This window comes from Lagopus leucura, unplaced genomic scaffold (assembly GCF_019238085.1).
Source record: "Lagopus leucura isolate 7727_CA_CO unplaced genomic scaffold, USGS_WTPT01 Super-Scaffold_73, whole genome shotgun sequence".
Taxonomy (NCBI): Eukaryota; Metazoa; Chordata; class Aves; order Galliformes; family Phasianidae; genus Lagopus; species Lagopus leucura.
The window spans coordinates 97,323,147-97,338,157 of NW_024962252.1; the positions used below are offsets into that span (position 1 = coordinate 97,323,147).

General features: G+C 37.0%; 1 protein-coding gene across 8 annotated transcripts in view; it reads left to right on the forward strand.

Annotated features, from left to right (window-relative positions):
- Nucleotides 1–15,011, forward strand: part of KIF16B (kinesin family member 16B) — a 134,020-nt gene that overhangs the window by 72,097 nt on the left and 46,912 nt on the right. For 3 of the 8 annotated variants that reach the window (XM_042894440.1, XM_042894432.1, XM_042894478.1), the window contains 7 exons: nucleotides 277–309; nucleotides 637–690; nucleotides 2,221–3,576; nucleotides 6,701–6,859; nucleotides 7,666–7,771; nucleotides 8,302–8,352; nucleotides 9,344–13,914. In XM_042894440.1, the coding sequence (XP_042750374.1) occupies nucleotides 277–309; nucleotides 637–690; nucleotides 2,221–3,576; nucleotides 6,701–6,859; nucleotides 7,666–7,771; nucleotides 8,302–8,352; nucleotides 9,344–11,521 (3,937 nt within the window). In that variant the 3' untranslated portion in view covers nucleotides 11,522–13,914. Of the gene's footprint in view, nucleotides 1–276; nucleotides 310–636; nucleotides 691–2,220; nucleotides 3,577–6,700; nucleotides 6,860–7,665; nucleotides 7,772–8,301; nucleotides 8,353–9,343; nucleotides 13,915–15,011 lie in introns of those variants that run through there. The other 5 variants (XM_042894453.1, XM_042894469.1, XM_042894485.1 and 2 more) reach the window with 3 other exon arrangements.

Genomic DNA, 15,011 nt, shown 5'->3' on the forward strand with positions numbered 1-15,011 from the left:
CTCTTTCACTTCTCAGAGCAGGCCAAGCTAATAAACCATAGGATTATCAGATCGATTAACAGCCATTGGCACTTGTAAAACATGTTCAGAAAGAATCACTATGTAAATTTTACTTTGAATTGTGATGTAATTGACTGTTCCACAGATCTAACCTACTTAACCTCTAATAAAACAAACTGTTGGCGATGTTAAAATATTCTATACTGCTATTGTGTTTTTTTTCTATCAATTCCTCTCTTAATTGATTGCTCTGTTTCCCCCTACCTCCCATGGCAGTCTTTTCCCTGTGAAAGGACCGATCTGTTTAAGGTAGAGAAATTCAATTCCTATCTATTGATTGCCATGTCCGCATGTAGTTAACTTACAGAGGCTATCCTAATCATTTATGTTTTTTTGGCTTTACTTTTTAAATAGATTTTTTTCTTTTCTCTTAGGAATTCATTTTTCTGTTTGTTCTCAAGTGTCTGACATCATGATATCTAATTTGTAACTCTAATGAAGGAAATATTTTCTTTTATTGTAGAAAGTAGTTCATAAAACTTTTTTCATTCACATCATTGTTATAATCTTTTAAGCAGACACTGTGAAGTGCACTGTATTTTCTTTTTCTAATATATATGTATATTTTTTAATCAGACTGGAATTTGAAAGACAACAACGAGAGGAACTTGAAAAATTAGAAAGCAAAAGGTAACATCATTCTCTGGTCTTTGTGTCTATGTGTTTGTATATATGTATGCACACATACATCATGGGCTCATTTAAATCATCAGTTTTGAATCACAGTGTTGGTAAGTAGAGGATGCTGTTACAAATATTTGTGTCTTGTTAGTTGTTTTTTCCCCTTTATAAAACTTTAGTTGGAGTACTGTAGATTCTCACTGATTAATAACCAGATAATAACCAGATAGACAAGCTTCACTGTAGCAAAGTAAATACTAAGCAGCTGTAGTAATGATATGTGCATATTAATAATACTTCCCAGAACACGATTTAAAACACAAAAGGAAGTATTGTCAACTGGAGAACTGACCTGGTTGATCAGATTCATCATACCTGCTAGGCTCTTAAAAGTAATAGATTTCATCTTGTTGGAGATCACAGCACTGATTAGACTCAAAGGCTGAAAGACACTTTCTAAATTGTTTGCTGGGTTTTGAAAGAGCTGTTTAGATAGTAGGAATAAGTTAAGCTAAAAACCAAAATAAATGTCAACACCAAAAAGCCTCAAACCCAATCTCAGAACAATTAGGAGACGTAGAATCACTGATACTTATCCTCTTAGTTATGTTGGTAGGCCTTGAGTTCAGTTTATGCATGTCCTTTAATTTCTGAAGTCTCAGTTCTTCAAATCTCACTTGGAACTCACTAGAAGCTTTAAATGGGTATTGCATGGGACGTGGTTTATCTTAAAGTTATTCCAACTGCATCTGTTCCTTAGCTTATATTCCTGTTTATCAGTCATCCTGTTGGGTTCACTAAAAGAGAAGGCACGGTTTCTGTTCACCTACTGAATCAAATTTGGTGAGGCAAATAGCAAATAAAGTCCTTTGGTTAAATGTTGTCTGTATGAAAATAAGTGTGTAAATATATATGCTTACTCTTCACTGTGCAGTGTATTCCATCAGTATTTTTACTGGCTAGGATAGAGCTAACAGTCTAATAGTATTCCATGTAAATGCTATCTAATATGTTTTCTTATAGTTTCATGTATCTACGGCTTTGCATGTTGAAATCTGTACTATTTGTCTCAAGTATTCATTCATTTCCAAGGAGTATAAGATTTTAGCCTGTAGCAAAACAAAATTATTTAAAAAGAAGAAAAAAAAAAGTGATATATACTCTAAAATCCCTATCTAAACATTTTTAACTGCCTAGGGTTTTGTTGTCATGGAATCACAGAATGGCCTGGGTTGAAAAGGACCACAGTGCTCATCTAGTTTTAACCCCCCTGCTATATGCAGGGTCACCAACCAGCAGCCCAGGCTGCCCAGAGCCACATCCAGCCTGGCCTTGAATGCCTGCAGGGATGGGGCATCCACAGCCTCCTTGGGCAACCTGTTCCAGTGCCTCACCACCCTCTGTGTGAAAAACTTCCTCCTCATATCCAACCTAAACCTCCCTTGTTTCAGTTTAAACCATTCCCCCTTGACCTATCCCTATCCACCCTCGTCAAAACAAAAAAAGGTAGATATGTTTCATGTAAATGTTTTCTTGTAGGAAACAGATAGAAGAGATGGAGGAAAAACAGAGATCTGACAAAGCAGAGCTTGTAAGAATGCAACAAGAAGTGGAGTCACAGCGCAAGGAAACAGAAATAGTACAGCTGCAAATTCGAAAACAGGAGGAGAGTCTGAAGCGCAGAAGTGTTCACATTGAGAGCAGGTTGAAGGATTTGCTGGCTGAAAAAGAGAAATTCGAAGAAGAGAGATTGAGGGAACAACAGGAGATAGAACTTCAAAAGAAGAAGCAGCAGGAGGAAATTTTTGCCCGTGTCAAAGAGGAATTGCAGCGCCTACAGGAACTTAATCATAAAGAAAAAGCAGAGAAAATGCAGATTTTCCGAGAACTGGAAAAGCTTAAAAAAGAGAAGGATGAACAGTATATCAAGCTGGAATCAGAAAAAAAGAGAATTGAAGAACAAGAAAGGGAGCAGATGATGCTTGTGGCTCATCTAGAGGAGCAGCTTAGAGAGAAACAGGTCATGATACAGCTCCTCAAGCGAGGCGATGTACAAAGAGTCGAAGAAGAGAAGAGAGATCTTGAAGATATCAGGGAATCTCTTTTGAAAGTCAAAGAAGCCCGATCTGAAGGTGAGGAAAACTGTGAAGAGTTAGAAAAAGCCCAGCATAGCTTTATAGAGTTTAAAAAGAAACAGCTAGAACAGTTGACTATACTGGAAAAAGATTTGGTTCAACAACTGAATCACCTAGAGGAGGAAATAGCACGTGAAAGAGAAACTCTGGAGCATTTAAAACTTGTTGAGGAAGAACATGTAAATCTCAAGAAGGACGATGAAAACTTTGGGGATGCTGTGCTCAAGGCTGAAGAATTTGACATGATAAAGCCAGCGGAATACAGGCTTCAATCTAAAGTACGCCAGTTTGAGTACCTGAAGAGTAATCATTTGCCAGCTCTGCTGGAAGAAAAGCAAAGAGCCTCTGAAGTCCTTGATAGAGGCTTGTTAGGATTAGATAATACTCTGTATCAAATAGAGAAAGAAATAGAAGATAAAGAAGAGCAGCTTGCACAATACAGAGCTAGCACAAATCAGTTGCAGCAGCTTCAGGAAACATTTGAATTCACAGCCAATGTAGCTCGGCAGGAAGAAAAAGTTCGGAAGAAGGAAAAAGAAATCCTTGAATCAAGGGAAAAACAGCAGAGAGAGGCATTGGAACAAGCTGTAGCTAAGTTAGAAAGAAGGCACTCTGCTTTGCAACGTCGTTCTACAATAGACTTTGAAATTGAAGAGCAGAAGCAGAAGCTCGCCACATTGAACAACAGCTGCAGTGAGCAGGCTGGCCTGCAGGCGAGTCTGGAAGCTGAGCAAAAAGCCCTTGAACAAGACCGGGAGCGGTAAGTGTTAGGATAGCATCAATATTTAGAGCTTGTAATTCACTGAAAGTGAGTCATTTTATGCCTTGGATCTTGAGGGGACAGTTTGTTTTGTGTCTCACTGTTTGAGCTTCTAATTTTAAGTAGTTTGCTCACGACTGAGGCTGCATATTGCTTTTCAGTTAATCCAAGTAAACCAGTGGGATGTTTAATTTTTTGTTACTGGCTTTAGGACTAAGTAAAGTAGACTGCCATATATCTGTGTAAAATTCAGATGCTTGCATCCAGCCCTATGTGATGACAAACCCTTTTAGGTACAGAAACATCGTCTGCACCCTTCTGCACACTTTTACGTACACATGATATTTGGAGCTGTACTGTAGCATTCATGCCAAGCGTAGAAGGCTCAGAGGAAAGTGGTTCAGGTAAAGAGGGTTCTTCCTTTGCAGAAGGAAAGGAAGAATTTTTAATTTAATTTTTGGCCAAAGAAAAAATCCCCTGGGATTGGTGGACTCAATCCATGCAGTCTGGAAAAAGGCAAAATGAGCATTTTAAAACATGTTGTCTGATTTGCTAATGCTGCAGCTTGAAAACCTGTCATTACTGGTGGAAAAAAATGATTCTGTTTTTCATGAGGTAGAATTTGTGGTTTGATTTTTAAATTTTATAGTGATTATGGGATTCTTCTTTTGCAAGCACTTCAAAGCAGATGCTCAATGAGAAAAATCAGAAAAAAATACCTATCTGTAGCCATATCCATGAGCTCTTCTGTATCTCATTTCTTTTAAACTGTTATCAGGAGATAATAGTTCCTTTCTACACCCTGCATAGAGAGCACTTTTTCAACATTTAAAGCTGCATTGTATGGCTTTTAGTTAGACGTTTTCAATACTGAGTTATCATTCTGTCATAGATGTTTGCCTTTATGTTTTGTAATTGTCTTGAAGAACATGTATGTAATCTAGCTTTCTGCACTGAGCATCTCACTTGAATAAAGCCATCTATAAGCAGCTGGAGGTTCCAGAAAAATAGGTGGCTTCTTAGTTAGCCCTCAAGAGATTGCTGGGTTGTGTGGTAAGTGGAAAAAAACCATATTGTCAGCTAGAAGAATGAAGCTGGAAAAGCATTCCTCAGAAGTAAAAAGATTTATTTTTTTCCCTTGTTTACTTTAAAATCCTTTTGCACAAACTAAATGCAACTTTGTAGTCTTTCAGTGAGTGCCCCAGGGCCCTGAATAACTTAGTGCAGAATGTCGTTTATCTGCTCACAGGGAGAGCTGGATTCTTGTGAATGATGTGGCAAAAGAAAATGTTAAGAGAATCGTTAAATATTTCAACCTACTTATATAAACCTAACGCACGAATGTCTGAGTTTACACTGCACAGTGTAAATTGTGATATCCTGGGCACTTGAAGTGCATGTGTTTCTTATTTTAATCCAGGAGGCATTTTGTGATGCTGTGCTCTGGAAGAAGAGATAGTGCTAACTGTCTAATAATGTAAATCCAGTGTTCATTTGAAATGTTATATTAACCTAGGTCCGTCCTAACTGGATGAAATTTCCAGTTTGAATAATGTTAGCTCAGAATCTCACTCACCTACAGGGGTAACCCCTCAAATGATAATTTGAAGTGAATTTGTGCTGGAATATCTCATGCAAGCTTTGTCTTTATTAGCAGGGATTTAGAGCAATAGAATGAGCGTTATATAACCTCTGAGGCAGTGGGATGCATTGCTCAGAAGGGGCAAGGAGCAGATCATTGGCAGATGCATCACACAGCTGGATAAGCGTATAGCTGTAGGAAATGATATCTTTTGATAGGAGGATGTTTACAAATTGGGGGATAAGATATGTTCCCTTAATATAATTCTGATTTTTGTGGTTAAATTGATTTTCCATAGATGCAAACACTCCCCCGTATCCATCAGCCATCTCCCATCCACTTTCCTGCAGGACGCAAGATTGTTTTCCTGCTAATCATAAGAAACAGATGGTTTCTGGCTGTGCTGCATAAAGTACTCAAAAAATGAAGTAACAATTCAGCCTGCTTTACTCCTGCCCAAGCCCCTCAGCATTTGTGCTCTCTTCAGTTTTCTGTACTAACCTTCAGGGAGGGATAAAATAGTTGTAGCATTATGCTTCAATCTGGATACACGCAACTGCAGTGGAGGTGCTAGAATCCTTGCTTTGGATTTTTCCCCTTCCTTTTGCAAGAACTTCTGTTTTACTCTGTAATTTTTGAGTAAACCTGAGAAAAACAATTAATTTCAGAGACAGAAGCTGCAAGGGCAATGGGGAAGTTTATTACTGTATTATTAATCTAATGTTGGCCACATTTTAAGTGAAAATCACGTTCTGCAGATCACTTTGTTAAAATAGTTTGACGAAGTGATAAATATTGCAAGAAGTCCTTCTTATTTTATACCAGATGCCTCAGGCAGTTTCAGTCTAAACTACTGTGTCTGATTTTATATATTCTATTCTGTGCATAAATCTGGCTGATACGATATTTATTCTGTGGTTAGAGAAAGTGAGGTGTTCTCCGTTTCAAAAGATGATTTATAAACAATTTGAAATCAATTCTAGGCTTTATTTTGTAAATTTTCAACTGCAGACAGGAGGAATAACTGAAAAAATAGAAGATTTATGTATATAACATACAGTTATTAAGATTTTCTCAGGAAATATGTCCTGCCTCATTGCTGTTTTAGGTTGCCTTTGTTTTTGGGATTACTGCTATATTTTGAGATACCTCAGCTTATTTCCACATGTATTCATTTACTTTACACTAGAAGGTGAATAACTGAGATCTTCAATAAAGTTCTGTAATGTGGGAAAGCTTATTCAAATTACCCTAAGATAGATTTAGTCTTCCTGAATTCATATTTAATGCACTGAGGTAGATATCACTGAAAGACTTTGGTGTTGTTTTATTTAGTTTAGCTTTGCTGTGGTAATCTGTTATTGAGCCATCCCTACTTTCCTATCTAAATTTGCCTAAAGAACAATTAGTGTGCTCATATCTTCACAAATATTTATAACTAAGATCTTGCATACATGGATTGCAGTGTAATTACAAGAACTGTGGGCAGCAACGACACCTTAAAACAGACAACCCAAATTACATTTTAGATTTTCTTTGTAGCCTGGACCAGGAAATTCAGCAACTGAAGCAAAAAATATACGAGGGTGATGCTGGTCAGAAAGGAAATCATGGAACATCAGAAGAGAGAGTGTCCCATAGCAACTCCCCAACAAGCCCAACAAAGCCACAGCCACCCCTTTCTCCACTGGTTGATGACAGGTAGGTAACCTGGATTTCTGCAGTGTTTTGATATAAATGGAGTAGAAAATAAATACTTTGTAAGATTGTCCTGCCAGCATTGGACTGTAATTAAATACTGTAACTGTACTTAAAGAAGAGTCTGGAAATAAATTTGCTGTGCTTTAAAAAAAACCAACAGACTTATTTGTTGCTCTTATGCCATTTTATTTTTTGAATACAGGTTTGTGAAACTCTAAGCTCAAATTGGTTTTGCACGTACAGTTATTGCCTGTATGATATTGCTTTATATGCACTAAAAGCAACAAAACAAGTGAAATTACATTAAGCCTTCTTAACAGGACAGTTGCCCTCTGTTACTATTTTTAAATCTATTCCTTCCTTTTTATATTCTTTTTATTCTTATACTTACAGTCATTAATACCTGTTGGAATGTTCTTTCTCTTCAAAGACCACACGCATTTTGTAGCATGAGTTACCTATAAAAGCAAACCATTGAGTGGTAAAGATACAACCTCAGCCTCTGTTTCTTCATCTCCCTTGTCCTCATTGCCAGTTGTGTGTAGAGACAGATGCAAAGTGGTGACATAACCTGTGGTCCATTGAATTGTGTAGTTGTGATAACTAATTGTTAAAACTGTAAACCATCGGCTGTTAAATGAACACTTGCTCAAAAAATCTATGTTGGTTAAGGAGAGATGAAGCTTGTCTAACATTAAGCCTGCCAGTTTAGAGTTGTGCAGTTGGCTTTGTAAGTGTTTCAGAGCGCCTGTCTCAGGTTTTGTCTAAGGATATGCTACTTTTCTTTTCGTACTTGTATCTTGCAGGATAAATGCCTTTATTGAACAAGAAGTGCAGAGAAGGCTCCAAAAGATCCATCATAAATCTGAGGATAATGATGGTAGCCTGTTCTGGTCTACAGAAAGTTTAAAGGTGAGCAAAGAAGGGTAAGAAATCCTGACCTTCAGTGCAGCATGTGCGCACACAAAGTAATTATTTTTGGTCAATAATTTTCATGTTTTCCTGCATCAACTCTAATATACCATTGATATATAAATAAATCAGGGCTATTCGTTTTAGGTCTTGCTGGTTTTGTTTTCTGGTGACTGTATTTTGTTTTATTTCAGCTTTTTTGCAAGGAAGGTTGTGTAAACGGCCGTAAGAAGATTGCAGATAGAATTGAATCAAAATTTTCATGTTATGCCTTTGAAATACATTGATAAAGTTTCTTCTGGAAGATCAGGAGCTGTTTGTACTTGCAAACATATGCTGATGTAAAAATTGATAATCTGATTCTTCTGAGGAATGATTTGGTTGACTTCTGTGCCAGTGGTTTAATAAATATAAATAAGAAAACAGTTATTTTGGGCTGTTAAAAAATGTCTTCTTATAAGTACTTAAAATGAACTAACACAAGAAAGATGCTTTATTTAATAATCACCTGTACCTTTTTTTGTTCTTAGGATAATGAGAGGCTTAATAATGGCACCATTCAGCGCAAGTTGAAGTATGAGGTAGGTCATAATTTGTCAGAATTAAGTGGTTGTCTTAAATTATGGCATGCCCTGTAATTAAATTTCTTAATGTTTAGCTGCATAATTAGAAATTTGAGTTCACAGCGAGATTAATGGCTAATAGAGAAAGCAATTTATTTTGCTATCTTGGAATGAAAGTGATTTTTTTCAGATTGGGCATAGCCTTTTCCTTGATTGAAAGGTATGTTGTTGTGAATGTTTCTTCCTTGTTTTCTCATGATTCTTAATTTGGAACAGTATCCCTTTCCTGATTGTTAGGTTATAAAAGGACAGGATGTTTGAATTCAGAATGCCACTGCACTGTTGTGTCTCGTGAGCTCAGTACTGTATAATTGTTTGTAGTATTTGCATTTGCATTGGGCAAATTTCCCTGAATGTCATGAAGGTTTAATACATATAACCTCATACTGAGACTTAGACCCCTTAGTTCCTTTGCAATTGCTTGAAACATTGCTGATGACTTGACATGGTGAGTATTGTACTGTATTTAAACTTTTATGGAGGAAGGGGGACTTCAGTATCTTTCATTTGGACTTCCCCATAGTTTATTTTAAGCCGTCTTGGGCTTTATCATTATCTTGTGCTTGCCTTTTCACGATCTTGGATAGTATAGCATCGTATTTTTGTACATGTGTGGAAAAATAATGAAAGTCTTACAAATTTCTTCATTGCCCTTTTGACTTTCCTGCATTTTTATTCTTATTTTTTAAATAAAGCAAATATAAACCAAGTGAAATGGATACTGTACAAAGTAAAAGCAATGGTAGCTTTGGATGAATCATTCCTGAATCAGATCTCAATCGGTTTTGTTGGGTTTTCCTTCTCTAATTTGGGCAAGATTACACAGTGATTGTACAAATTTTGGTTGAATGCACAAACCCAATCAAAATCAAACCTGAATTTAAGAAATGTTAAAATCAGAAGGTTTTTTAAAGACATTTCTGTTTTCTTCTTTTGACGTTTTTAACAGAAAAGTCAACAGTGGCAGCCCCATTGTGACTTTCCATTTATTTCTAAAGATGACAAATGTGCTTCTGAGCTGTGTGGAGAAAACACAGGAGTAACAGATCATAAAAGACTGAAGGAGTATACAGAGATGTGGGACTTATTTTCCAGGCCTGGAAGAATCTCCTCCGCCTTTACATCAGAAAAGGCATTTGAGAATGGAAGGAGAAATGCAGAACAGGAGAGCTTTGCTAGTCTTTATGACACTGAAAGTAGTTTAACTCACTCTGAAAATATTAGTACTTCAAAGAGTAAGAATGTTCCTTATCAGAATGTTTTATCTACTCCTTTACAAAGTCATGACTTAAATAATGTGGCTTACTCACTCTGCAAATTTGAAAATTTCAATCATTTTGACGATAAAATAATTACTTCTCAGGATTGTGACAGCTCAAGAACCGAATGTGATTGTTCCCACTTGGAACAGCTGTCTCCTTTAGGATCCTTAATGTGTGCTAATGAGCAGGCTGGTTTTAACAGCATATCGTGCCTTGCCTTTCCTCAGTCTAACATACATTCTGAAATAACTGTTAAAGAAAGCAGATCATTTAAGACCATGCAGCAGACAATAGAAGACCAGTCGAGTAGTTCTCAGCTTCCAATTGGAAAAGCTTCTGATTTAACCTCCTGTACATCAATAGCTTCTCATTTTGATGTCAGACCAGAACATGCCTATGGTCTGGGATATCTTTTCAGTAAGCTTTCCTGCTTTTACAGAGATACTAGTAGTCAATTGCTCAACAGTACAGTGGTTTCTAAACAAATTAAGAAGTTGGCAAGTTTGTGTGACAAAAGTGAGAGATGTGCACAGGTGGTGTCGTTAATAAAGCATTTGCCACTTATAAGGAACTTGGAAGTAGATGTGTTCTTCAAGTCCTGCATGAATCAAGATGTATCCCACTGTACTGATGACACCAAAGCTGATACTGAAAATGTTGTTTTGCCTGACACCTCTGTGAAAGAAGATGTCACGATGTGTGGAAACACAGGAATGTCAGATGCCTGTGTGAGAAAGCCAGCTGAAGGATTTGTGTGCTGCTGTAAGAATGAAGAGTTGGAAAATAGTCTTGTGTTAAGACAGACTTTTCTGCATTTTCCTGATGTCTTTATCAAGCTTCAGGTCTGTTCTCTTGAAAAAACGCTGGACTTTTTAACCTGTGCCCTACCTCAAATTTGTGTTAGTATGGAGGAGTTGAAAGGCATATATTGGTTTGCTGTTGGCAATTGCAAAAAATGCGATCCAGAACCTGCTTGCTTGCTTCTGTTCAGCTCTGTTTTATATGTTATTGTTTCGTCAGCCAAACAAGAGATTGGTCAGAGTTCCTTGGCAGTATTTCATGAGGTTCCAATCATCACAATACAGGAGATTCATGTTGGCTTTGCTGGACAGAGTGTGAGTCTCCTGTGTTCTGCTGAAGATGATGTACTCACAATATTTACCTATAACAGACACTACACTCAAAGAATTTGCCATGACATAATGAGCATTTTGATTTCTGCAACGGAGGATGCTGCTTATTTAAATTACCAGCTCTTGAAAGATGATTTGATGCGGATTTCGCTCGACTGGACGTCAGAAGTAGATGACATAGTCCTTTCACAAGGAGTGCGCTTGTCATGTAAATTCAGAACTGTATTAGCTGATCTGGTTTACTTACTCCACGAAAATATGGGAGATATTAAACCTTCATTAGCTGACATTCAAGTGCTGCTGTATACCACCGTGAAAACAAACTGCGCTAACCAGACTGTGTATAGATCTCTGGTTCTGACTACTACTCATATCGGTCTCTTAAGGGAAAACAGTGCCTTTTATCCTGCACCTAGCTTTTTGGATGCTTCATGCAAGCGATCACAATTTGACAGCCTTCAGTTGTACAGTTTGAATGATATCCGATGTGTAGTTTTGCCAGACAAAGAGAATTTCACAAAAATTGAGCTTGTGTTTTCTAGAAGGAGCAAGGTTGGATCTGATTCAGGAATTGGTTTTTCAAAATACTGTGGAAAAGAAATAAATACTCAAATGACAGTCATCCCATCAATTCCTCAAAGCAGTTTGCATATCCCATCGGAAATCTGGAAATTAACATTCAGTTCAAGTGAAGAAGCCATTTGGCTAATTATGCATCTGACTAGGTGTTGAAATCGAAATACATTTAGATACATTCAAAATAGGAAGGCTAATGAATATTGATAAAATACTCTGTTGTCTATTGATTTTGTTTTAAAAGAAAAGAGAAAAAAAGAGTCCTTTGGGCTCTTAAGAGAATACCTTAGGATGGGTGAACACACCTTAGCAAAAATCACTATTACTTGATAGCTTACTTTTGTGCTGTACATAAATTTCCTTGGAAGAGGAGGAAATTAAATGGTTCTATTTTAAGTAGTAGATGGATCAAAACTATAATTGCAGCTGTATCTTCCGATTTCCTTTTTGAGCGTTGTTTTTGGCTTCCTCCATCTCCTATCCATCTTAATGTATTTTCTCCACATCTCCTTGATTGTCCTTTTTCTTAATCTGCCTGAGTATCTTTGTTTTTGATGCTTCTCATCTATTTTGTGCTGCTGATGTCAGTGCTTCCAAATATTTGCAGTATTCTTTGTCTGAACTGCAAAGTGTGTTTAAGCCTACAGTTCACTGTATGCTGTTAATACTAAGCGTGTTGATGGTTTTTATTGCTACAATTTTGGAGAGAATAACATTGGCAAATCTGGGTTGCCTTGGAGTTTTGCATGAAGGTTTAACACCCTCTTGGATGAAAGTTTCTCACAAGTGCAAAAGGAGTTATGTTTGACTTATTTTAAGTCATGCTGGCTGAGGTACCAGGGATTGATGGATTTACTCCATCTCTTTTTTTCTGGGTCTTCCCCCTTTGCTGAGGCCCAAGAGAGCATGGGCTACATGGAAGCAGTGAAACAGAACAACAGAAATGCAGAGAGCATCCAACTGTCTTTTTCAATTTCATTCCCCCTACCCTACCACCCCACTTTCTTCTTGCAGGGAAACAGCATAAGGCTTTTTTGAGTCATTCCTATCTATTTTGTCCAAACAGTCAGCTTGAACTCCCACACAAGTCTTTGTATTCCCAGTGGTACAAGTTCTTACGGAAAATGTGATGTGAAAATGAAGGAGATTACAGGGTGTGAAAAGATGTTATGCTTCAGCAATTTGACCTTTGGTAATGCTACTACAACTGTGTTAAGACAGAAGCTTTAAGGTTTATGATTTGTGTACGTGTTTTTCATACTGTTAAATGGATAGTTAGCAGCTGGGGATACTGCCTGAAGGGTGAAGCAAATTTAACCCTAGAACTGTCTTGTGTAATGTGTCAGATGCATGGCCTGAATTTCCTCATTTTCTGCTTGTTAACTAATGGGGTTGATTATGCTGTGGGATTACATTGCTTTCAGGCTCTTCAGTACCACGTTCCAAAAAATAACGGAGCTATTGAGAATAGGCAGAGCATTTCCATTTCCATTCTGCAATAGTCAAGTCTTGCCTTGAGCTTAGTAAAAGGATTCTCTTTACCTGTATTCCTGTCCAATCTTCAAAAATTAAAACTAAGCCATCTTTTGTTTCTTCCCCTGCAACGGGAACAGAGTGTGAATGTGCCATCTGCCTTGTTTGTGGAAGATGGTCCTTGGCAGGAAAAATGGTGGTATCTAATCTGAAATTCTAAATTGTGTAAGCATATTGCCAGGAGAGGTGCAATCTTCTACCAGACAGTTAGACTTCAGTCTCTCTACTGCTATACAAATGTTTCCCATTGGTTCTTACCTTACGTTAAGACACGGTAATGTAATTCACTTGAGATTTAAAAAGGTGCAACTTACTTTGGGTGAGGAAGCTGTGACTGGAAGGATGAAGGGTAACTTGGATAGTAAGTTGTGATTCTCCTATCATAACACAACTCTATACTGCCCTAAGAAATTCCAAAGACAAGAGCAAAGCGCGTTGGTTTAATTTGAAGGATAGTTTTTGTTTTTAACCAAAAAAGTGTATACAAGTATTTCACAGAGCACGGAGCATAGAATGGTTGTGTTGGAGTATGACATTGTATCAGCCTGGTTGGAGAGCAACTCCCTTATTCACATCATTAAGTTATTTCTTTAGTCTTGCTGAAAGTTAATGTGAAGTGGTGCTTTCTGTGAGGACTGTCTTAAGTCAAGGCTGTTTAATGACAGCAATTACTGAAACAAATCTCTTTTTAGATTACACACTGCAGTTTAAAGATGTTTGCACATGTTGTGTTCCAGATAACGTGGTTTTCTTCTTTGTTTTCAAATCTAACTTGCTGAATATAATTCACATTTATGAAAAAAAAAAAAAAAAAGATTTCACTATGGAATCTTTTGTTCCACTGTAAATTAAGCATAATGATGGATGTTCGTCACTATCAAAGAGTTATTTAATGTATTAGGGCAAGTTCTTCACAGTACATTGTGTTTGAGATTATTCTTCTGGCTATTAGCTGTTTGTAATAATTTCCCAAAAATGACTGCCAATAAATTACGTCTTGACAGAGGTGGCTTTAAGAGTGACTTTATGGTTTTCTTATTGTTTTAAAATGGATCGTACTGTCATCAAGGCAGTGAACTCCTCTTTTCTCCAAGGATAGAACTGCTTACATTTCTGTACTTCAGAAAGCTGTTATATAGTTGAAAAGCTGATAACTGGGGGGGAAAGTGAAAGAAGAACAAACGGAGGGGAGAAATTTTTTGTTTGGTAAATGAAGATAATTTTTTTTTAATCTATTCAAACACAATCTTTCTTTTTGTGTTTTCTTTTCCTTTACTATTAATGCTAGCATTAAGGAAGGTTATATTGGCATTTATAAGTGACTGCTAATGAAATAGTGAGATAACAACCTGTCTTCTCAATAACCAGATGTGAATATGAAAAAGCTATATGTAACAGCCTTCAGAGGGGCATTTGTGACTATTTCAAACTCTTCTGCAACTGCCACTTCTGGTAGTATCATCATATGTGGTGTACAACCAAAGTTGTTACAGAGGGATCCAATTCACTGGGCATGTGAATGGAATGTGAACCACATTCAGATTTTTGGGTAGTGTTGGTCAAGACTGAAGGATTTTGACCATGCAGCATGCTTCATGAAGGCTATTGAAGCACTGAGAGTAAATGTTGAGAATACAGCTACAGATGAAGTGATGGATAGCATCTCTAACTACAAGTATGCGGGGTGGCCATAAATTTGAAGTGATAGTTTCTCAACTTATTTTTCTGTTATTTTTGACTTATATTTGTTGTGCTGCAGTTGCTTCTTCAAGTGTATCTTCAGAGCAAAAGCTCTCAGTTGAGTCAGTAGATGACTTCCTTTCTGTTTTCATGCACTACAAATGCTTATGCTACCTTTTGGACAGGATCTCTATGAAACATCCATCTTTTCAGCTGCAGAGCTGTTTTATTATTGACATAACAATTATAAATTCCATCTGACTGTTAGCACAGTGTGCTCTCACTGTAAATAACACTTTATAGCTTTGTCCACACCTTTATATGCTTATCATTGTTGAGATTTCTGTTACGGGTTAGAATTTTAAGAAAATAATAGGAAACTCTTTTGACAGTGGATTCCTATGTTACTATACCTTGTTTAACTGTAAAATGG